The sequence below is a fragment of the Ricinus communis genome, chromosome 8 (genome assembly GCF_019578655.1).
Source record: "Ricinus communis isolate WT05 ecotype wild-type chromosome 8, ASM1957865v1, whole genome shotgun sequence".
In the NCBI taxonomy this organism is placed as follows: domain Eukaryota; kingdom Viridiplantae; phylum Streptophyta; class Magnoliopsida; order Malpighiales; family Euphorbiaceae; genus Ricinus; species Ricinus communis.
Window position 1 is genome coordinate 1,371,640 of NC_063263.1, and position 21,902 is coordinate 1,393,541.

Below are 21,902 nucleotides of genomic sequence, written 5' to 3' on the forward strand. Positions count from 1 at the left end.
TCATGCAAATTAGTGCAATTGTGCAATGGGCAGAAAAATTTTATATTTCTGTCTTAAATTTTACTTGTATGCTTGTGGTTCTATGGGAAGTCTTCATTTTCCACTATCCTTTTTCTTTCTTCCTGTTGTCGAGATCATTGGCTTCATTGAAATTGTTTGTGCGTATTTTATCTTGAATAGCAGGCACGTGACATGGCTCCTAGATTGATGAATAGATTTCAACTTCCCATTGTTCAAGGATACATGTCAAGATTTTACAGGTAAAATTATATCATTGCATTTTTACCATCTACAATGTTTAATCAGCTGATAATTCAATTTTACATCCAGGCAATATGGTACATGGGTTGCTAGAAATCCCACCCTTGTCTTGTGTTCATCTCTGGCAGTTGTCCTTGTACTTTGTCTAGGTTTAATTCGTTTTAAAGTGGAGACCCGGCCAGAGAAGGTATTTACATCTATATCACTTAGTAATCATGCAGAACTTTTTCTTTTTTTCCTTTGGTTGAAGTTCTTAGTCAAGCAGTGTTTATCATTGTAATAAATATATATATATATATTCTTCACTCAGCTCATAATTTGATAATTGAAGCGAACTTCTTTACTTATTATAAAACTCTGATGAAACTTCAGTAGCATTTGGACTGTCTACTTCTATATTTTGTTTTATTGTTTATCATTTTTGTGACTCAGATATAAGTTTCATTTACTGCCAGCCGTTTGTTTCTTGTCATTTTTTTTTCTTTTTTTCCAAATAGAACTCTCTCTTTGCTACAGCAATAATATTGGTCTATATTCTTGCATTTAGCTGAACTATCAACTCAATGGATTTCTGTAGCATGTTAGTATGTTCATTCTATTATTCTTTCTTTTATCCAATTTAATGTTGATCAAGGCTTGATAGATATGTTTATTAGTTGTGGGTAGGTCCAGGGAGTAAGGCAGCAGAAGAGAAACAGTTTTTTGACAGCCACCTTGCCCCCTTCTACAGAATTGAACAGGTTTTGTTATTCTTTTAGTGTTTCTCTTTCTTTGTCATTTCTTGTGCGATTTCTGATGATTTAACTATTGCCCTGCCTATTAGCATCCAGTTACTACTCTACTGCTGTATGAATTTGTTAACTATTGGTGTCAATTCCTGTGTGTAGTTAATGATGAGTTGTGCAGCTGCATTACCAGTTTACAACTCTTCTCATCTACTGTATTTAGATTTACATGACTATTGCTTTTCTTAATTCCCAATTTCTGTTTCACTCTGCTCATGCCCTGAAAGCTATAACTATTTTCATATATTATTTGAGATTGTGCTGTCTTTTCTCTATTTGCTAGAAAACTAGATGGTTTCCTTTAATATTCTTCTCTATAGTTATTTTATTTTCGCTTATTTTACATTAAGTACTGAAAAGCCACTTGATATTGTATGTATCAGCTTATATTAGCAACCTTGCCTGCTACAAAGCACGATAAGAAGCCCAGTATCATTACTGATGATAATATCCAATTACTCTTTGAAATACAGAAGAAGGTACTCTGAGTGCTTTTTCCTGCTTTTCAACTATATTCAGCATATTAATATTGTTTTCCTTATCCATTATATTTATTTACTTCAATCTATTTTCTAATGTAATATTTTATTTTTGTGATTTTGCTATATATCATTTTTCTTGTATGTCTATAAGAACATAGGCAGTGATAACAGGCTGATGGTAACAGGTTGATGGGTTACGTGCAAATTATTCTGGCTCAGTTGTATCTCTAACCGATATTTGCATGAAGCCTTTGGGTCAAGATTGTGCCACTCAAAGTGTTCTACAGGTTATTTTACATTATGTTAAATTGTAAATTGTTTTCCTCTTGAAGGGTGTACAATACATGTACATACTCTATTATGCATTTGTAGAGCCTATAAACAGGGATTTGATACAATGTCTTAGTTCTGCTTAATTTTCAAAAAGCGTTCTGAATTTTCAGGTGTATTCTTAATGTCCCTCTCATGCATAAACCTGTAAATAGTTTCAAGTACTTAACTTCTTTTTTTTGTTTTCTTTGATAGTATTTTAAAATGGACCCTGAAAATTATGACTACTATGGGGGAGTCCAACATGTAGAATATTGTTTTCAGGTATATGCAGCCACCTCCTTCACTTTGCCATTTACAAAGCTGTTTGCCAATCTTTCAGGGAGAAGATGCAGACAACATACTATACTTTATAGGATGCTATAATGTGTTTTCTCCTTAAATCACTGCCTGCATTCTGACTTCCATCTCCTGTATTTCCCATTTTCAGCATTACACTTCTGCAGATACATGTTTGAGTGCATTTGAGGCCCCACTTGATCCAACCACTGCCTTAGGTGGATTTTCAGGGAATAACTATACAGAGGTAATATTATAATCTTTTCATAGTGTTATGATTATAATATGCTAACACTGATGCTGTTTTTCTGTTTTCAGGCTTCTGCATTTGTTATTACCTATCCAGTTAATAATGCAATTGATGAAGCAGGGAATGGAAAGGCAGTGGCATGGGAAAGGGCTTTCATTCAGTTAGTGGAGGTTTGAGCACTGTACATTGCTTTTGTTGCATAATTAAATTGTCCTTCCACATTGTTTAGTAAATCTAGAGTTTGTGTCTCTTTTGTGAATGTGAAGGTTTCTTTCTTGCAATATGCTATTAAACTAGCATGCCATAAGATGATGCAAGCATCTTCTATTTATTCTAGCTGTATTTTATGGAAGCGATCCTTTTGCTTAGGATAATCGATAAGATATATTTAGAGGAATTTCTCCATGCATGTAAGAGAAAATTGCTTCATTTATTTCTTAGGATTTCATTTCCCAAATATCATTTTCCACGTTTTCCCCTATTTTGAATCCATAGTCTGATTGATTAACATTAACACTCAAGTGTGTTTGGAAATCATTCAAATAATAGAATTGAACTCAATTTTATGTTCTTTAATTGTCACATATGGAAAACCTCTAAAGCAATTAATTAATTCTATGTTCTTTAATTATCACACCACAATTTGACTATAACTGAAGTTTTGAATCCATTTTAGCCATGAGTTGGTATATCCAAATAATCTCACATGTAGACTTCGCCATAGCACGATATTCTGACTCTGCACTTGAATGAGAAACCACGTTTTGCTTCTTGTTTTTCCATGAAGCTAGATTACCACCCATAAAAACACAAAAGCCAGTGGTAGACCCTCAATCTTCTTTAAATCCTGCCCAATCAGCATTCGGAAAACACTGAATCCTGGTATGGCTATGTTTGTCGTACAATATGCCTTGTCGTGGTGCACCCTTCAAATAGCACATAATTTGTTCCACTGCTCTCCACTGATTGACTGTGGGAGAAGACATATACTGACTTATCACACTAACTGAATATGTGATATTAAGGCGAGTCCCAATTAGATAATTTAATTTTCCAACTGTCCGTCTATATATCTCTGGATCTTCAAACAACTTATCTTCTTCCGAAAGTTGTATATTAAGAGCCATTATAGTGCTGCATGGCTTAGCCCCTAATTTTCCTGTTTTAGATAACATATCTAGTACATACTTCCTTTGGCATGATAGGATTCCTTTCCGACTTCTTACCACCTCAATATCGAAGAAGTATTTTAATAAACTTAAATCTTTGGTGTGAAATTGAGTATGAAGGAAGGACTTACGAGAAGAGATTCTTTTAATGTCACTTCTAGTAATGACCATGTCATCTACATAAACTACCAACAATATGATGCACTTAGCAGACTGTTTATAAAAGACAGAATGATAGACCTATTCTTCAACATACCAAAGCTCTCAACTGCTTGAGTGAATCTCCCAAACCAAGCACGAGGACTTGGTTTCAAGCCATACAAGGATTTTTGAAGCCGACATACCTTCCCAAACTCCCCCTGAGCAACAAACATAGGTGGTTGCTCCATGTAAACCTCCTTTTAAGGGTTACCATGTAGAAATACATTCTTAATATCCAACTGGTCGAGAGGCCAATCATGAATAGCTACCATAAAAATAAACAGTCCGACATAAGTAAGTTTGGCAACAAGAGAGAAAGTATTAGAATATTTTACACCATATGTCTGGGCATATCTCTTTGCAACAAGACGGGCTTTCAATCGAGCAACAAACCCATCAGGATTAACTTTCACTATGAAAACCCATTTACAGTCAATAGTCTTTTTACCTGCAGGTAAGTCTACCAAGTTCCAAGTACCATTAGTATCTAAAGTAGTGGCGCACCTCCTCGTATAGGCGATGACAATAACCAGAAGTTGGAAGATGGTGAACTAAAAAATGAGACCTTGGAATGTCTGATTCTGAAAAAAAAAAAAAGCAGCAGAAAACCCAGAAAACTAGAAAAAGAAAAAAGAAATTGAAATGGGATTTCAGTGTTTTGATACCATGTTGTAGTATACGTAGATGAGAGAATGATTTTGTGTATAGATCAACAAAGTGTACAGGTATTTATACAGAAATTAAAAGGTATAAGCTAAGAAACATTGTAATTTGATCCTTATTAATTAGCCCTATAATCAAGCTCAAATCCCTGTCAATCAGCCTTATGATTCTTTCCTAATTAATATTACAGTCTGTAACAAAACCAAACTTCTAATTGTCTTTTTTTCTCTTGCCTTCAACTTTTTTAGCTTGGTAGCTAGTTTCTCAGCTTTCATCTTCGGCTTAAATCTTCTTTTGCCATATACTCTTACAACAAGTGCCTATTAATCAATGTGGAAGATTGCTTCATGTTGATTTAAGTGATTTAATTGGGGTTCCCCACCTTTACACTTTGTGCACTTGTTTTATTTCTTTTATCTATTGTTGTAAATCCTTACTTCTTACAGAACAAAAAGGCACTCTTCCGAGAATTCTGAATCATACTAAAAGTGGGTATTTAAAAATTCAATCATTTAACAGGGTCATTTTTAAAAATTGAAAGGCAAATTTATCTACTTGTAAATGAGCAAAATAGGAAACTGAAGACATTTATTTCGCTTTCTAAATGTTCTGAACTATTGAATGTAAATAAATCTTATTGCAAAATAGGAACTTTTGAGCATTCTGTCACTAGAGCTACTTGTGTGACATTCCTAATGCTGTAAAGACTTGCCGATCAAATCTTGTACTTAATGATTTTATGATTATCCTATTAATGTAGACTTTATATTATAGCATAAAGTTGTTGAAAATGTTTACCTAATGATGATGATTGCTAAGATCAATCTATCTTTTGAGGATCTCGCTTTTTTGAGTCCTTGCATTCAAGTTCTCCTTTATCTTGTTCTAGGTAATCGGAATGCCGATTGAACCTTCACTTTATCTGTAAGATGATGCCTTTAGGGGTTTCTCCTAGTGAAGTGCTTATAACTTAATTCTAAAATTTCAGTTGAGCATGTAAGCTTGAATTCTTATGTGATGCGATTATAATCTAGTGGTTATTATATTGCAGAAGAAAATAGTTTGGTTTGATATGTTGATTTATTTTATACTTAGTTTGCCTTTGTTTCCCTTTCTCTAACTAGTTGTCGAGACTTACGCATATGATGAACATATATGGACAATTTTAACTATTTTGAAAAGGAAAATTTAGTGCCCTAATTTACCGTGAACACTAAGCGTTAATTGTAGGAAATGAATTCTATTTACAAAACCAAAATTAATATTTGTGCAAGATATACTATTTCTCAATTTTGCCTATAACATTTATATAATTAGTGCTTCTGTGATAGAATAATGCAATTTTATGCCCGAATTTGTCTATATGAGTAATGTGTACAAACACTTTTTACCAATCCTTTTTACTCAGCTTTTTACCGGTTCAAATTACAATGGTTTGAAGCTTACTAAGTTTGAGGAACAAATTGAAAATGTAGGTTTAAAAGCAAAAAAGTCAAAATTATTGAATTCAAGATATTATTTGTAGTAATAGAAGGCAAACTGATTTTTTATATACCTCTAATGTACAAGGATTCAGTATAAGTTACCTTTTCTCCCCTTTTCTCTGGGTATCATTTTCTCTCCAATACAACTACAAATGAAAAATACTTAGCCATTACATATCCTGTCATTCTAATAGACTTCGTTGGAAAAAAGAGAATGTATTTGATTGCCAATAATTCTAAGTATTACAACAAAATAGTGAGAACTAATTTATTTTTCAAATATCCCTTGAAAAATGTTTTTGAGAGGCGAGTTATGGTAGATGTAATGAAGCCTAAAATTTTTCTCACTTTCCTATGTTTAGGTTGTGGAGAACTGAGTAAGCAGGTGTGGAAGTTTGTTTTCGATTCTTAATGTGTTTACAATTCCATTTTTTGTGACCTGTAGTTTTAACATTCATTGAATTAGTGAATAGAAGTCCACTGAGGAATTACAATGCACCAAGCACACAACCATGGGGAAAGCACAAAGCTTTATATTTTTAACGGATACGTACAAAAACCTACCATGTGGTTTCACTCATTGGTAAAAGCAATATTGTGGTTTATTTCATGACAAAAGACTTTCTTATGGTTTACTTTGTTGACAAATTATTGGAAAACACGCTAACACCATTTATTTATGTTTTTTCTTTTAAGTACTTTAATCCCAAATCAATTCAAATCATTAACATTTTATAAAGTATCTCTCAAATTAAATTTGATTTTTACCTAATAATTGTTTTTAAGTAATTTAACAACCAACTAATTGTTTTTGGCTTAAAATAAATGATACCATGTATCTTTATAATTTATAGTTAAACTTAACAATAACTTTTTGAATAAATTTAAGTATAATTATGAATTTTTGAGGCACGTAACTGTGTAATATTATTATAAAAGTATTCATTATTGATTGTTCATGTTATATTAGTGTCAAATCATGAAATACTAATTTTATAAGTTGATTGAAGTATGTAAAAGGCAAACGAAATAAAATATAGGGTATGAAAATGTCAAAAGAAAAACCACAATGTATGCAAGTGTAAAATTATGTAATCACATTAGAGGTAATAAATTGCGCTAGCATGTTTGATAATAATTTGTTAACAGAGAAAACCACATGATAGTCTTTTATCACAAAATAAACTACAACACTATTTTCACCAATGAGTGAAACCACATAGTAGTTTTTTCTACTTATCCTTATTTTTAATCATTGAAATCTTAACATAACCTCATGAAATATCTAGCTTATATTGGTGCAGGTAGAACACCAGAACTTTTTTATGCTATTAGAATTGACAATTATAATCTAGAAAAATTATAAACCAATACTAACTAGGACACTACTAACCAAATACTAATAAAATAATAATTAATATTATAACTTCTAAATAACTGTAAATCCCAAACTTCATAATAGGTAAATACAAGAAGAACACAAATTTCATTATGAATAATCAAATCAAAATAATTCCTAGATTAGTAATTCTTTATTGCATCATTGGTGCTTACATTTTTTTCCTTCAAAAAGCTGGAAGGATAGAAATGGGAAATATTTGTTGCTTTATGTTTTAGTCTTTTAGATGTTGCATCTGTATATTTGATGTTGGATGTGCAATAATAATTCATACCGATTATAAATACAGGATGAGCTGCTATCAATGGTGCAGTCTAGTAATCTGACTCTCGCGTACTCAAGTGAGAGCTCAATTGAGGAAGAGCTGAAAAGAGAAAGTACTGCAGATGTTTTAACTGTCTTGGTAAGTGGCTGTTGAACTTTCTTTTTTTCTTAATATAATCCGGCTGATCTATTTTCTCGTCGACCTGCCCTTTTCACTGGTAATTAATGTAGAAAGGAAAAGGTTCTTCTTTCATTATCCCCTTATTTTCGTCCATCTTTGTCAGGTGAGTTATGCTGTGATGTTTGTCTACATATCTGTGACATTGGGTGATGTACCTTCTCTATCAACATTTTACCTCTCATCCAAGGTACATTCTTAGTCTTGCTCTGAAAAGTGCTTTAGTTGTAAGTGTTAATGCGTGTGTATATGTATCGCATATAATATAAGATGTATTTCATTTCTCACCTAACAATTAATTATGCATAAGAGACACATATATCTCTTTCAGTGCTGATCTTTGTGTGCTTGGTTCTTTTGTTCCTTTTTTTTTTTTTTTCAATTTCACACGTAAAACTACGAGATTGGGATGTTGTGAGTGCCTTTCCTGGTAAAACCTTTCAATCCTTGAATAGGAGGAGGGTCAGTGTTGTTTGTTTGTCTAGTGTTATTATTAATTTAACGATGCTTCTTCTGAAGCACGTAACTTCCTTACCCTAAATCATAACCTAAGGCAAAATGCAAAGTGGATTTTCCTTCTGATTTCTATCTCCAAAACTTAGCCTTTATGCACCCTTTCAAAATATTGCACCCAACATGCCTATTTAGTTCAATTCAGGTAAATGCTTTCAATTATTAGGCATCCTTTGGATAAGTTGGTTCATGTCTCTAAAGTAATTGTGAAAATTGGATCAAGGGAAAGCATCATTATTATTGTCCCTGAAAATCATCCCGAGTTTTACTATCTGAAAATGGCCTAGTTTCTTGGGAACTAAATAATTTGAACATTCTAGGTTTATGTTGGAAAAGGACTAGTATTTGTTTTCTGTTGACATACTTATAAACTGTGTATTAACTGGCCATAAATTTCTGAAATTCTTAGATTTGGGACATTATCTGAAATCATATTAAATCCTAAAAATGGATAGTAGAAAGTCTTCTTCCTGATGCTGCTTCAAGGGAGATGCCCTTCTTTGTGAGTAGAAGTATTTTGTCATATCAGATAAAGAAAGGAAAAATATGGAGAGAATGGTGAGTTAATTTATATAGAATTATTTGCTCAGTTTGTTCCACAATTTGATAAGTTTAATGCTCATCCCTCTTAAGGAGTAGCATGGATTCAGTTGCTCCCTAGATTCTAAATAGAGCTCCAAGGATAAAACTTATTGATTGCGTGCGACTCAAAACATGCTTGTGTAAATCCTTTCATGAAAATCTAGCCTGCTTGCTAGTAATTTTATTTTTTATTTTTACTTCTTCTTACTGAGGTTTTGCTCCAGTTCATGGATATTGAACAATTTTATAGTTAGTTCGTAGTACTAACTTGATCAAATGCTTTCTAGGTATTGCTTGGTCTTTCAGGAGTGGTGCTTGTGATGCTTTCTGTCCTTGGCTCCGTTGGTATTTTCAGTGCTATTGGGGTGAAGTCAACACTGATCATAATGGAAGTCATTCCTTTCCTGGTTTTGGCAGTAAGCTCAGTATCTTGCTATTTGCAACTGCCAGTTATGTGTTCAGACTTTTTTGCAGGTGGTTACATCTGACTTGGATACTTTATCCTATGTGAAGTGAATTAAGAAGAAAAGAACCAAATTCACTTCTTATTTTTCTAATTAGCAAAAAATGTACATATATATACAAGAGACAATAGCTCTAGATCTACTGATAACTAAGAGATATGATTATCTAACTAATTTAGGTAATTGTCCCACTAAATTAGGAACCATAAAAGATAAAAATTAAAACTAACCAAATCTTTTTAGTCTAGATAGAGAGCTCCTAGATTCGAGGACTCATTAAAACAAAATTTCAACACCCTCCCTCAAGTTGGGTAGTAGATGTTGATCATACCCAGCTTGCAAATCAGATCATTATAATGAGTCTTAGATAAAGCTTTAGTTAAAATATCAGCAGTTCGATGGGATGTTGGAGTTATAGCTAGTCGACAGTTCCTTATTTTATCTTCTCTTTAATAAAATGTTGATAGATTTCAACATGTTTGGTTCAATCATGGTGTGTTGGATTCTTGGCGATGCTAATAGGAGCCTGGTTATCACAATGCAATATTATAGGTTTCTCAAATGGGATTTTCAATTCCTCCAGCACCCTTCTTAACCAGATTCCTCCACACACTCCTTGAGACATTGCTCTGAACTCTGCCTTTGGTGACACGACTGGTTGTTTTTTACTCCAAGTTACCAAATTTCCCCAGTACAAATGTGCAATACCTGGATGTTGAGTGCCTATCTGTGGTTAAACTTGCCTAATCAGCATCTATGAAAACTTTAAACCTCTATCTGTTGTTTTCTTGAAGTAAAGTCTCTTACCAGGTGTCATTTTTAAGTACCTAAAGATCCTATAAACAACATTCATATGCTCCTCAGTAGGATTGTTCTGCACTTACTGGAAATCCAATATTTAGTAGGCTATAAGAGAGGTAAATCAGCTTCCCTACAAATCTTTGGTATCTTCCTTTGTCCATAGGTGCACTATCCTTTATTGTACCTAGCTTACAAGTAGAATCCATAGGGGTGCCAGTTGGTTTACAATTCATCATTCCAATTTCTTTTAATAAGTCTAGCACATTTATGTTGAGAGTGTGAGATACCTCCTTTAGATCGAGCCACTTCCATGCCCAAAAAATACTTAGACCTTCCAAGTCCTTGGTTGCAAACTCTTTCAATCTACCTATTTTTATCATGTCGCCTCCTGTTAGAACAATATCATCTACATATATGATTAAGATGGAAATTTTTCCTTAAAAATAATGTTTAATAAACAGTGTGTGATCAATTTGACACTGAATATATCCGTCATTCTTAACTACTCTTGTAAATCTCTCGAACCATGCTCGTGGGGATTGCTTGAGACCGTAGCGATAAGGAGAAAGGAGAGTGCGGCAGCAGGCTGCTTTGAACGATTTCTTGAGCTTGCAGACTTTGTTGCCACTGGTTCGATGTTACAGTCCTGTGTTTGGGATCGGGTTATGGGTCTATGATTCACCACAGGATCAAATGAAGGTGAAAAGTGTTTGCTGGAATTTCTATCTTTTCGAGAGAACCTTACGATCTTTGAACTTTAGGAGTTCACAACCTTGATCAAATTTTTGTTGTCTTATTGCATAAAAAGATAACGTTTAAATAGTTACAAAAAAGGGTAGGCTAGCCTCTAACCCTTAAACCCTACTTGCCATAATTAAGAACAAACAATTGAGGAAAATTATATAAGGAGATCCTAAGATTTACCTATAATAACTAAATAGGAAATTAACTAGCAAAATATTAAGAAAGACAATTAAGAAAAAACTTAATGATCATAGGAATTATTAATAATAGCTAAATAGGAAATTTATTAATAAAACATTGGAATACTATAAATTTGAGTTCCAAATCCTGGAGGGATCTCCATGTAGACTCCTCCTTCCAACTCCCCATTCAAAAAAGCATTCTTGACATCTAATTGGTAAAGTGGCCAATCATTGTTTGCTGCCAATGACAACAAAATCTGAATTGTATTAGGTTTGACAACTAGAGCAAATCCAGGTAGTCTATCCCATATGATTGAGCGAACCCCTTTGCTATTAACGGGCTTTATACCTTTCCATACTCCCATCCGCCTTATGCTTGACTATGAAAATCCACTTGCAGCCAACTGGATGTTTCCCTTTGGTAGTTCAGAAAATTCCCAAATCCCATTCTTTTCTAAAGCTTGCATCTCTTCATATATGGCTGACTTCCATTCTGGTATGCTAAGAGCTTCTTGTATGTTATTTGGAATCTGAATTTCATTCAAATTTGTGACGTAAGCTCGGAAACTTGGTGACAGCCTTGCATAAGAAATATAATTTGCAATAGGATATAGAGGATGTTCCGTACATCCCTTGGTTCCTTTTTCTAGTGCAATAGGAAAATGATCATCAGTTTTTTCTTTCCCAATTTGAATCGGATTGGAGAGATTACCTTGAAGTGTTTCAGTAGTATCTGAATTCTGTTCGGTTCCCAAGACCTAAGAATTTGGGTCAGCTTCTTGGGCTCGCTTAAGAGGAGCTTTTTTCACTACTTCTGTTTGAGGTATCTGTTTTCTTTTTATATAATCAGGTCTTTGGTAGTTCTTTGTTAATATTAATCAGGTGGTTGAGAATGTTTCAGCTGAAAGTGCTAATATGAACTCAATTTATTTATGTGCATATTGGAAAAGAGGACAAGGGATAGAGTTATGCTAGTATGTCTAAACTATATTATTATATGTTTATAACTGTTGTTTTGATTGCTGATGAGAAATCACTATCTGAACATGATTCAACAGTTTTCTTTTAAGATGATGATACGAAAAAAGAAAAATCCAAAAACTCTTCTTTGAAAACTCTTCTTGGAAAGCTAGGTTTTTAAATTCCCTTGCATACGTTTCATGCTTGTTTGAGTAATAGCAACGGCTCCGGTGGGTTCCCTTAACCAAGCCACTGCCTCCGACTCATTCTTCAACAGGCACGAGTTCATCCTTCAGAACCATATCACATCCCGGATCTGGTGAAATAGGATGAATTGAGATGAGTATATAACGCAGCTTGAGTAGTAAAGTCTTGCGCTATGAACGCATAAGCAGGTAATGAGTACCTGAGAGTGGACAGCTAATGCGTTCCACTTATTGAACAGGGTCCAAATGAATATTTTACAGAGAGCCGACAGAGTTTTTTTATACCTATACTGCTCAGAAATAGTATTTGAATTCTTGGTTATTTGAGGACTTGGTGCGGAAAAACCAATCTGATTTGATTAGGAGTTGTAAAACAAAATAAAAAGATTCAACAACTAAAAGAAAGATCGATTATTTTTCATTAAAAGAAAGTAAAAAATTATTTTTATTTGTTATGAAGCTTCAAAACAACTGAAGACAGTTTCAAATTGTTTCATGCATCTAAAAGATGCTTTTATGAACAGCAGTAAGCCAATTAGACACTACATATTTATATGTTCTGTTTACGGATCACCATTTATGCGTAAGCATGGTTAAATCTTTGAAATTTTCCCCTATCTGCTAAACTTGGTCTCCAACATTGAAGGAGCATACAGTCACCACGTTTTAAATAATTGTGTTTTATAGTGGAGTTTTGGGGGGCCGATCATGTTATTTGCCATTTCATTATTGTAACAAGTAAGCTCTTGTACTTTGTATACCTCTAGTGCTTTTGTGGTAGTTAAATGCCAACTTATATATCAATTTATTTAGTCATTATTGTTTTTGGACCTAAGAGGGTCGCCCCAGTTTTCTTTCAGTCCATCCATGTGTTTTCTGAAGTAGATTTGTTGTTAGTGGTTTTGTGCTCCAGCACCATCAAGACTGCAGTTTGATTATATCATTTTAATATTGTTACATTCTAATTTAGTTCTTTTCAAAATTTTCAGGTTGGAGTGGATAACATGTGTATACTGGTGCATGCAGTGAAACGTCAATCGCTGGAGATAGCTCTAGAAGAGAGAATTAGTAATGCACTTGTTGAAGTTGGTCCATCAATAACGCTTGCTAGTTTATCTGAGATTCTGGCATTTGCTGTTGGAAGTTTCATTCCTATGCCAGCATGTCGTGTCTTCTCTATGTTTGCAGGTCTATATTGCCCTAATAAATTGGCATTGCAAACCCATTTCCTTTTCCCTTTTTAGATTTTGACATTTATTTACCTGATTATCTGTAGCTTTGGCTGTTCTATTGGACTTCCTTCTGCAAGTTACAGCTTTTGTTGCATTAATTGTATTCGACTGCAAGAGAGCTGAGGACAACAGGATTGACTGTTTTCCATGCATAAAGCTATCTTCATCTTCTGAAGAGATGAATGAAGGTTCTATTTGAAATATTATACTACATCCTATGTGTTTTCCGCTGACCTTAGGCAATATTAATATAGATCTCGTTTAACATTTTTATGTTCTTTTAATAATTTCTATCTGCTAATGAAGTATAGGTGTCTATCAAAGAAGACCAGGATTGCTGGCTAGATATATGAAGGTAAATTATGGACCTCGGAACTAAAAGTCATGTCTTTACATCATCGTCAACTTATAGCATAAACTTTATAGGAGTTTCTTGGTGCTTATTGATTGAATTTATCTAGTCTATATTTTATTGGAAAATGTTAAAGAGGATGGTGAAATTGAGAAGGATGTTAATCTTAGAATAATTGCAGGTGGGTGAGTTGGGAAGTGCAACTATGATTATATGAGATAGTAAAATAGAAGCAGTTAGTCAGGGTAGGTTTTATAAGACCACCTTTTAACTGGTTATCACATACAGTAGTGAACAAGGGCAGTAGAAAAGCAGTATTTAATATTGCAGAAAATTAAGGATGTCAAGTGTGGAAATGCATGAATTAGGTTAGATAAGAGATGATGACATTTGTGGGAAGGTAGCAGTGGTTTCGAGTGGAGATAAGCTTAGAGAGAGAAGGTTGTGATGGTATGGGCATGTTCGTCATGAGCTTGCTAATGCACAAGTATTGGAAGTTGCATGCTAAACAAAAAAGACAACGGGCAGGTCTAAGATGATTTGGGGTGTAGTAGTACAAAACATCATTAGATCAGACTTATATGACTGACTCAACTAGATTAGGATTACGTAGATGTGTCAAGTATTGCAGTGAAAATTTTGAGAGTGGTACTAACTTTTAGTAGACAGCCTGAAGAACTGAATAATTATTGTGTGTATTCCATTGTTCTCATTGCCCTATTGATATTGTGTTACTGTTTTTTTGGGTAGGAGGTACATGCACCCATTCTTGGACTTTGGGGAGTTAAAATAGTTGTCATTGCTGTCTTTGTTGCATTTGCCTTGGCAAGCATTGTAAGTTGATGGTTGTCCTCCTTTTTTCTTCTTTGTCCTCTTCATTTTCTTTATGTTTGCTATAAATTCATATTTTTTTAGTGACTTGTATGCATATTTCATTTTTATAGGCACTGTGTACAAGGATTGATTCTGGTTTGGAGCAACAAATTGTTCTGCCCCGAGACTCTTACCTTCAGGTTCAAGCTCTTTTACCTGTTTTTCTTTATCATGTAAAAATTATGTTTCCATTTTTTGCTTTTTCTTGTCAGGCTGTATTACAGCAAAACTTTTATCCTTTGTCAGGGTTATTTCAATAATGTTTCTGACTATCTGCGCATAGGACCGCCATTATATTTTGTTGTCAAGGATTACAACTATAGGTACTTGTCTTTGTGCTATCTTGGCTCCTGTGCTTGATTCTTTCATATTCTAAATTCTACCAAATGTCGAACATGATAAATTATATAACTTTAGTACGAGAATTGATAAGATGAAAGCAAGGGGAATTCATTAATAATGGTCAAAAGTCCTTGGTAGAGTGTGACTGATACTTTTCTTTGAATAATTAGATTTCTAGTTGTTTGGTGGAATCTAAGATGCATTCTAACAAATGAGTTGCAGGCCAATGAAGAGGGTGGAAAAAATCTTACTCATTAGAATAAAGCTTGGTGTTTGGTTGGGGGACAAGGTTTCTATGTAATGCTTTAGCATGCCATGAACCAATGGAAATTAAGATGTCTTCTGTAGAGGGGTTAATTTACCTTAATGCAGGGAAATTATTCATCTTTAGCACAGTTCTCTATTCTATAAAGATTTTTTTAACAATTGACAATAATTTGGAATTGATTTCATCTGATATTGTGGCTGATATTCATTGATTTCTTCCTCAGCTTAGAATCGAGACATACAAACCAGTTGTGCTCCATCAGCCAATGTGATTCAAACTCTCTTTTGAACGAGGTAATTTGACATCAAAGTATTTTCACTTATATGTGATGTAAAGCAGCATATTTTTTACTGTAGTCTTAAGTATTGAGCCATCTTCTAAGGCCAAATTTCAAATCTTCATTCATGTTATCCTATTAAAATTGCTACATCATCTTGGTCTGTCTGCTGGACAATATTTGTGGATTGTGTGTTTGTAAAAAGAAAACAGAACAAAAAAACAATCACAAAGGACAATGATGGAAACATCATAAAATAATGTTACTGTGATAGTAAACTGGGGATGTTGGTTTGGACAGAGTAGATGGGGCAGAAGGATCGATATAGCTTAACTCATATTATTGGGATTGACGTCAGTTATGTGGTCAGTGTGACAGATCTGCAAGAAATGAGCTACATTAAGCTTGTACAGTGTTGGGTATGATATTAACTAGTTAGGGCAGTGAGATGCATTCTTATGCACAAAAGCACTGTCATGGTTAAATAAGATTAAATCTTGCTTATACAGCATCTTGTGCGCACCTTTATCCCATGCCTCACTTTGGTATACCATATCTTATATTTTTACTTTTCTATGGTCTCATGGAGCATTTACTTGTTCAGATTTTATCCTTTTCTCACCCTGAAGCGTAAAGCTCTCTCTTTATAGATGAACATTTAAATTTATGAAATACATTGTGCTACAGATATCGAGAGCAGCTTCAGTTCCCGAGTCAAGTTATATTGCAAAGCCGGCTGCCTCATGGCTGGATGACTTTCTTGTGTGGATATCACCAGAGGCTTTTGGTTGCTGCAGGAAGTTCCTAAATGGTACTTATTGCCCACCAGATGATCAGGTGGGTGCTTATGTCATGTACCATATGCTCAAAATTGTTGGATTGCTTGGTCTTTTTCTTTTGCAAAATGACCTGTATTATACTATTAGGAATCATACATGAATTTCTAAACTAGACACTCTCTCAAATGCTATTGCATGGTCATTGGTTCAGTCTCAAATAATAACCTTTATGAGTTACCTACTGATGACAAACTTCTAAAGTGTTATTAGTTTGTTCGGTGAGAATATCGAACTTGCAACTAAGAGGTATTATATTTAGATCCTGGCAATAGTGTTCTTATCTCATGTGAAATTACTGAAAGGATGCGACTATAACTGGATAATTCTTTTCTTTCATTCTGTAATAACTGTTTCATAGAATAAAGAAGTGTGATAAGTTTTAGCTTTATGTTTTTTGAACTGTGATTTTAAGGTTGTTATTTGAGACTTAGTTTACTTAAAGTAAAAATCTTTTTTCAGCCACCTTGTTGCTCACCTGATGAAGGTACTTGCGGCGTTGGTGGAGTTTGCAAGGATTGCACAACGGTTCCATCTCTCTCTCTCTCTCTGTTCCTGATTACTTGCTCTATGTTTTTCTAGATTTCTATGTCCTAGTTGCTTAATGCTTACGATATAGGAGAGTTTTCTGTATTATTCAAGCACCCAGTTTTCTATGAAAGAACAAAAATGTTGGTTATTATTTGAGTGCTTAGTGCTTATAGCATATGCAGAGCTTTTCCGGTCTTAATGTTTTAGGTTGTTTCCAGTGCTTCCGCCATTCAGATTTGGTCAACGACCGACCATCTACAGTGCAATTCAGAGAGAAGCTTCCATGGTTCCTTAATGCTTTGCCATCTGCTGACTGTGCAAAGGGTGGTCATGGGGCTTACACCAACAGTGTAGATCTAAATGGTTAGTGAAAATTTGCATTTCCTTTTCATTTGTACAGTGGCTTATATTTTACTCCTTACTTTTAACTTGTCAGGATATGAGAGTGGAGTTATACGAGCTTCAGAGTTTCGTACATATCACACACCGGTTAACAAACAAGTATTACGATTTCTCTAAAATTACTGATCTTGAATTTATTATTAAACTACTATAAGATGAGTTTTTTACCATCCGTTTCTCTTTGTTTGACTGTCATTTTCCTCAAGAGTGACTATGTTAATGCATTGCAAGCTGCACGGGAATTCAGCTCAAGCATTTCTGATTCTCTGAAGGTTTGAATTGTGCTTTCTTCTCTTTAGATCCTGCATTTCTGTGAATGAACTGCTAAGAACATTGATATTTAATGAATTCATTTGACTAAATTGTTTTCCTCCATTTCTGGTCACTAGAAAATGATGATGTAGGAAGACAGCTCAATTGCTTTTTATTTCTGGGTCTATGTTCTTTGAAGTTGCTATGCAAAATTTTGGTGACTATTGTTGTTCAGACACTTGTACTGCTCTCCTATATGGAAATTAGAAAAACAAAGCCATACAGTAGGCACTTACTTTTCCCAATAGGCACCAGTTTCCCACATGCTGTATATTCTACTAAATTCTTCAATCATGTGAACTTCTGTAGAAAAAATTGTCTGTTTCTATTGATTTGAGTTCTGACATGGAGCTCTATATTGGCACCAGTGGTGCTTTTGTCTACTGGTAGTTCCAGTACTTGACATGAAGTGGATTTGACAAGGCTTTAAGTTTCAGATATATTTATGTTTGCTTCCAAGTGAGATGAATACTTTGGAGGAGCCTTAGACACTGGAGTTGATGATGGGTCCTGAGTTATTCATCCCTCTGCATACTTCTCTAGTGATTTTCCACCTGATCTGTGAAATATAATTTTTTTGATACTGTTCCATGTTGCACCATTTTTTATTTTGTTCTTTTCTTTTATTTCTAAAAGCCATAATTAATTAGTTAATTGATGCAGATCGACATCTTTCCCTATTCCGTGTTCTACATATTTTTTGAGCAATATCTGGATATTTGGAGGATAGCTTTAATCAATATTGCTATAGCGCTCGGTTAGTATTACAGTCTTATATTACAGTAGATTTTCAAATTCCATTGTATTTCTTGTAAAAGACTCTCAGCTCTGTCTGTATAAGGAGGCAAAGAATTGCAATTGATCTAGTAAATAGGATTCTGCATCTCCTTGCAGGCAAATTTTAACCTGGAGATAAGTAAAGGGGATATGAATATTCAGTCATTTTGAATCTGGGCTTTGATCTAACAGGGCATCCAATTTACTGTATTAACTATGAATTTATCTTGCACTCTTCTAAATTGCTATGAATTTGTACGTAATAGCACCAAACTAGAAAGTTGGACAATGCAGTACAAGTTTCATTTCACTGTTCATTAGCAAAAGCTTCAAAAATTCACAAGCTTTAAGCTTTTACCTTCTTCTCTAATATTTTGATTATTAGAGAGTTCAATGAATTATCTAAAATGTGACTGGCATTTGACTTCCTTTCTCATTCAAACACTTACCATAAGATGGCATCCTTTTGGCACTTTGAATTTATCATGAGTTAACAGATTCCCAACAGTGTAACTTTAGGATCCATAAAAATATGTAAGATTAGGTGCTGTTCATCTGTTAACAGATTTCAACTGCATATGCGCATCAGATGTGTTTGTATGCAAGCATGGACATAATACTTATCATGATTAGCTTTTATTGCAGTTTTATGCAATTTACTTATAGGACATGTTACTGTTTGGGAGGATAACTTTTCCTCTTGTTAGGAAAATAGTTGTTGAAATTCTCTTTTGCTCCCTTGCATTTCATCCAAGTAATATTTCACTTTCTCTCTTTACGCCCCGTCCTTTTTTCTGTTTCCTGTTCCTTTTTTAGTTTGTGCATTTTAGCTTTCAAGTATTATATTTTATTGTCTTTCATGTGATACCTTGCAGGTGCCATATTTATTGTCTGCTTGGTCATCACTTCCAGGTTTCAATTATTTCTTAAGCTCCTGTTTGTCTTAATTATTTGAGACACCATTTTCTCTTGTTAATCGACTTGTTTTAAATTTGATGCTCATTGGTTTCTTTTGGATCAGTTTGTGGAGTTCAGCTATCATTCTCCTTGTTTTGCTGATGATTGTTGTGGATCTAATGGTATGACAATTGAAGACTTTGCCTGGGTTATTGGGCGTTTATTAGTGTCTGAATTTAAATACCTGATCATCTTAGGTATTGCTATTCTCCAATTTTTTCACAGATATGTATATTTTTCCTATTGAATACTGCAGGGTGTAATGGCAATCCTGGATATCCAACTAAATGCAGTCTCCGTCGTAAACCTTATAATGTCAATAGGAATTGCTGTTGAGTTTTGTGTGCATATTGTACATGCCTTCTTGGTTAGTATCAATCCTTGTTGCGGTATAATTTTAATGCTCTACCTTGTTTCTGGAATATATGGCATACTCAATTTAGTAGGCTAGTAATTGTTTGTGGGATAGAGGCTTTATAGTTACTCATATTTATTCCTCTTGGTATTTTTTGATTTTGTGATAAGAAGAGTATAGGTGCATTACGTTTACCTGCTACTTAATCTCTGACACTGTAAGGGGCTTCTGTATCCCAAATATAACACGAAGTCTCCCCGATATGTCATCACAGAACCTATATGCAATTGATAATGTCTTGTGATATGCTTTTGTCATTCAATCTTTTGCTGTTATATGCAGGTAAGCCATGGGGATAGGAGCACTAGGGCTAAAGAAGCTCTGACTACCATGGGAGCTTCCGTCTTCAGGTTATCCTTGTTCTTTGTCCTTAATTTGATAGTAGACAAGGCCATCATCCGTCCAGTTTACCGGCTATTTGATTATAATAGCATTGCTTATGTAACTGTTAACTTTATTCGAGATTTCCTGTCTTTTGGCAATTAAAGATTCTTATACTCCATTTGATGTATTTGGATTTTACATAATCCACAAAACTGCTTGTTGATAATTGTTTTGTTTAATCATGACTTCTTTTGGCAGTGGAATTACACTCACAAAGCTTGTTGGAGTCATCGTCCTCTTCTTTTCCAGATCAGAAATTTTTGTGGTCTCTGCTGCTTTCTTTGAGCATCGAGTTTTATGTTTTCATTAGTTCAGGATGTTTAAAAAGCAGCTTTCTGGGTTTTGCAGGTCTATTACTTTCAAATGTACCTGGCTTTGGTTCTTATCGGTTTCCTGCATGGACTGGTATTTCTACCTGTAAGTTGATTCAATCATCCTCTATTAAAATAACCATTCTTGGGCTCTTTGTAGCAGTAATCTGTGTGCCCTTCAGAATCCTCCTATATTTGCTGCTATTTAAAAAAAAGAAAGGGTGGTGAAATGAAGCTGTCATTATTTAGATGCTGCTGCCTGAGTAATGAGGGATAAAAGTAGAAATATGCCATCCAATAAAACAACTTACAAGCAAAACAAGTCATACAAAACAATCAGACATGTGCAACTTAAAAGAGTCATCATTTTGTGATTTTCATTTGTGGTTTGCAGGTGATACTGAGTATGTTTGGTCCACCTGCAAGACATGTGATCAAGAATCCAGAAGCCGAGCCTTCTGGTTCATCAAATCTGAGCTGATTGGTGTATTTCTTTTATAGTTTTGTTTCAACAGAAGAAACAGTGCGCCCTCGATCGCTACCCTTTCTTTCAATATTTGTGGGCAAATGTAAATTATGAGGAAATCACATTCTTTTCAGATATTTTAATTTCAAAGTGTATTATTTTTCTCCTTCACTGCGTGTGCCCTCGATCAGTATCCTTTGTTTCAATATTTGTGGGCAAATGTAAATTATGACATGGCTCTCGGACGATGTAGGGACATGGTCTCAGATCCAACGACACCGTTTAACTAAAAGACAACGTTTAACTGAAAGGCAGTGATATGTTAATATGTCCCACGTGTTAATACAAATTTAAATGTCATTTTACCTGCTCTGGTTTTAGTATCTTCATAACAGTATTTAGGAGCTGAGAATTTTAAGGTTGTATTAAAAGATCTTTTACATGCGACGCTCTTTTTTCTTTGTTCTTTTGGTTTAAATTATACATGCAGGGATTTTAGTTCCTGCACCTTTAATGTTTTTTTAAAATCACATATTGAATCAATTTTTATATATTTATAAAATTAATTGTTTATTTCTATATTATATGATTGCCATAATTATTTTAACTAAATAATAATTAGAATAGTTTTCTTTTCATCTTTCATTCTAATTTAATTTAGTTTGATTCATTTTAATTCTATAATTATTTTTTAATTATTTGTATATATATAATTTTAAAATAATTTTTATTGTATTATTAATTTAAAAATTTTATTTTGATATATTTTATAATTATTTTCTATATATGTGGTTGGTTTCTTTTCTTAAATTCTGATGAAATGAATTTAAAAATTAGTTATATATAATCTTTTATTAATAAAAACTAGTCGTTTATCCGTATGTTTAGATTATTATAATTATTTTGATTATGAATAATAATATAAATTTAATTTATATATAAAATTAAATAAATATAAAAATTATCAATA

At 33.8% G+C, this 21,902-nt stretch overlaps 1 protein-coding gene across 2 annotated transcripts in view; it reads left to right on the plus strand.

Annotated features, from left to right (window-relative positions):
• Positions 1 to 21,300, plus strand: part of LOC8281452 (NPC intracellular cholesterol transporter 1) — a 28,429-nt gene extending 7,129 nt beyond the window's left edge. The window contains exons 9-39 of one of the 2 annotated variants that reach the window (XM_002527106.4): positions 181 to 260; positions 331 to 448; positions 918 to 1,001; positions 1,430 to 1,525; positions 1,714 to 1,815; positions 2,054 to 2,122; positions 2,289 to 2,384; positions 2,456 to 2,557; positions 7,593 to 7,706; positions 7,852 to 7,935; positions 9,128 to 9,256; positions 13,187 to 13,385; positions 13,474 to 13,617; positions 13,741 to 13,784; positions 14,532 to 14,615; positions 14,726 to 14,794; positions 14,901 to 14,977; positions 15,488 to 15,557; positions 16,229 to 16,378; positions 16,840 to 16,905; positions 17,127 to 17,271; positions 17,345 to 17,409; positions 17,517 to 17,582; positions 18,286 to 18,379; positions 19,275 to 19,311; positions 19,421 to 19,478; positions 19,613 to 19,723; positions 20,054 to 20,121; positions 20,354 to 20,420; positions 20,504 to 20,572; positions 20,861 to 21,300. In XM_002527106.4, the coding sequence (XP_002527152.3) occupies positions 181 to 260; positions 331 to 448; positions 918 to 1,001; positions 1,430 to 1,525; positions 1,714 to 1,815; positions 2,054 to 2,122; positions 2,289 to 2,384; positions 2,456 to 2,557; positions 7,593 to 7,706; positions 7,852 to 7,935; positions 9,128 to 9,256; positions 13,187 to 13,385; positions 13,474 to 13,617; positions 13,741 to 13,784; positions 14,532 to 14,615; positions 14,726 to 14,794; positions 14,901 to 14,977; positions 15,488 to 15,557; positions 16,229 to 16,378; positions 16,840 to 16,905; positions 17,127 to 17,271; positions 17,345 to 17,409; positions 17,517 to 17,582; positions 18,286 to 18,379; positions 19,275 to 19,311; positions 19,421 to 19,478; positions 19,613 to 19,723; positions 20,054 to 20,121; positions 20,354 to 20,420; positions 20,504 to 20,572; positions 20,861 to 20,947 (2,844 nt within the window). In that variant the 3' untranslated portion in view covers positions 20,948 to 21,300. The remainder of the gene's footprint in view (positions 1 to 180; positions 261 to 330; positions 449 to 917; positions 1,002 to 1,429; positions 1,526 to 1,713; positions 1,816 to 2,053; positions 2,123 to 2,288; positions 2,385 to 2,455; positions 2,558 to 7,592; positions 7,707 to 7,851; positions 7,936 to 9,127; positions 9,257 to 13,186; positions 13,386 to 13,473; positions 13,618 to 13,740; positions 13,785 to 14,531; positions 14,616 to 14,725; positions 14,795 to 14,900; positions 14,978 to 15,487; positions 15,558 to 16,228; positions 16,379 to 16,839; positions 16,906 to 17,126; positions 17,272 to 17,344; positions 17,410 to 17,516; positions 17,583 to 18,285; positions 18,380 to 19,274; positions 19,312 to 19,420; positions 19,479 to 19,612; positions 19,724 to 20,053; positions 20,122 to 20,353; positions 20,421 to 20,503; positions 20,573 to 20,860) is intronic. The other variant, XM_015724161.3, reaches the window with a different exon arrangement.
• Positions 21,301 to 21,902: the final 602 nt, after the last annotated feature.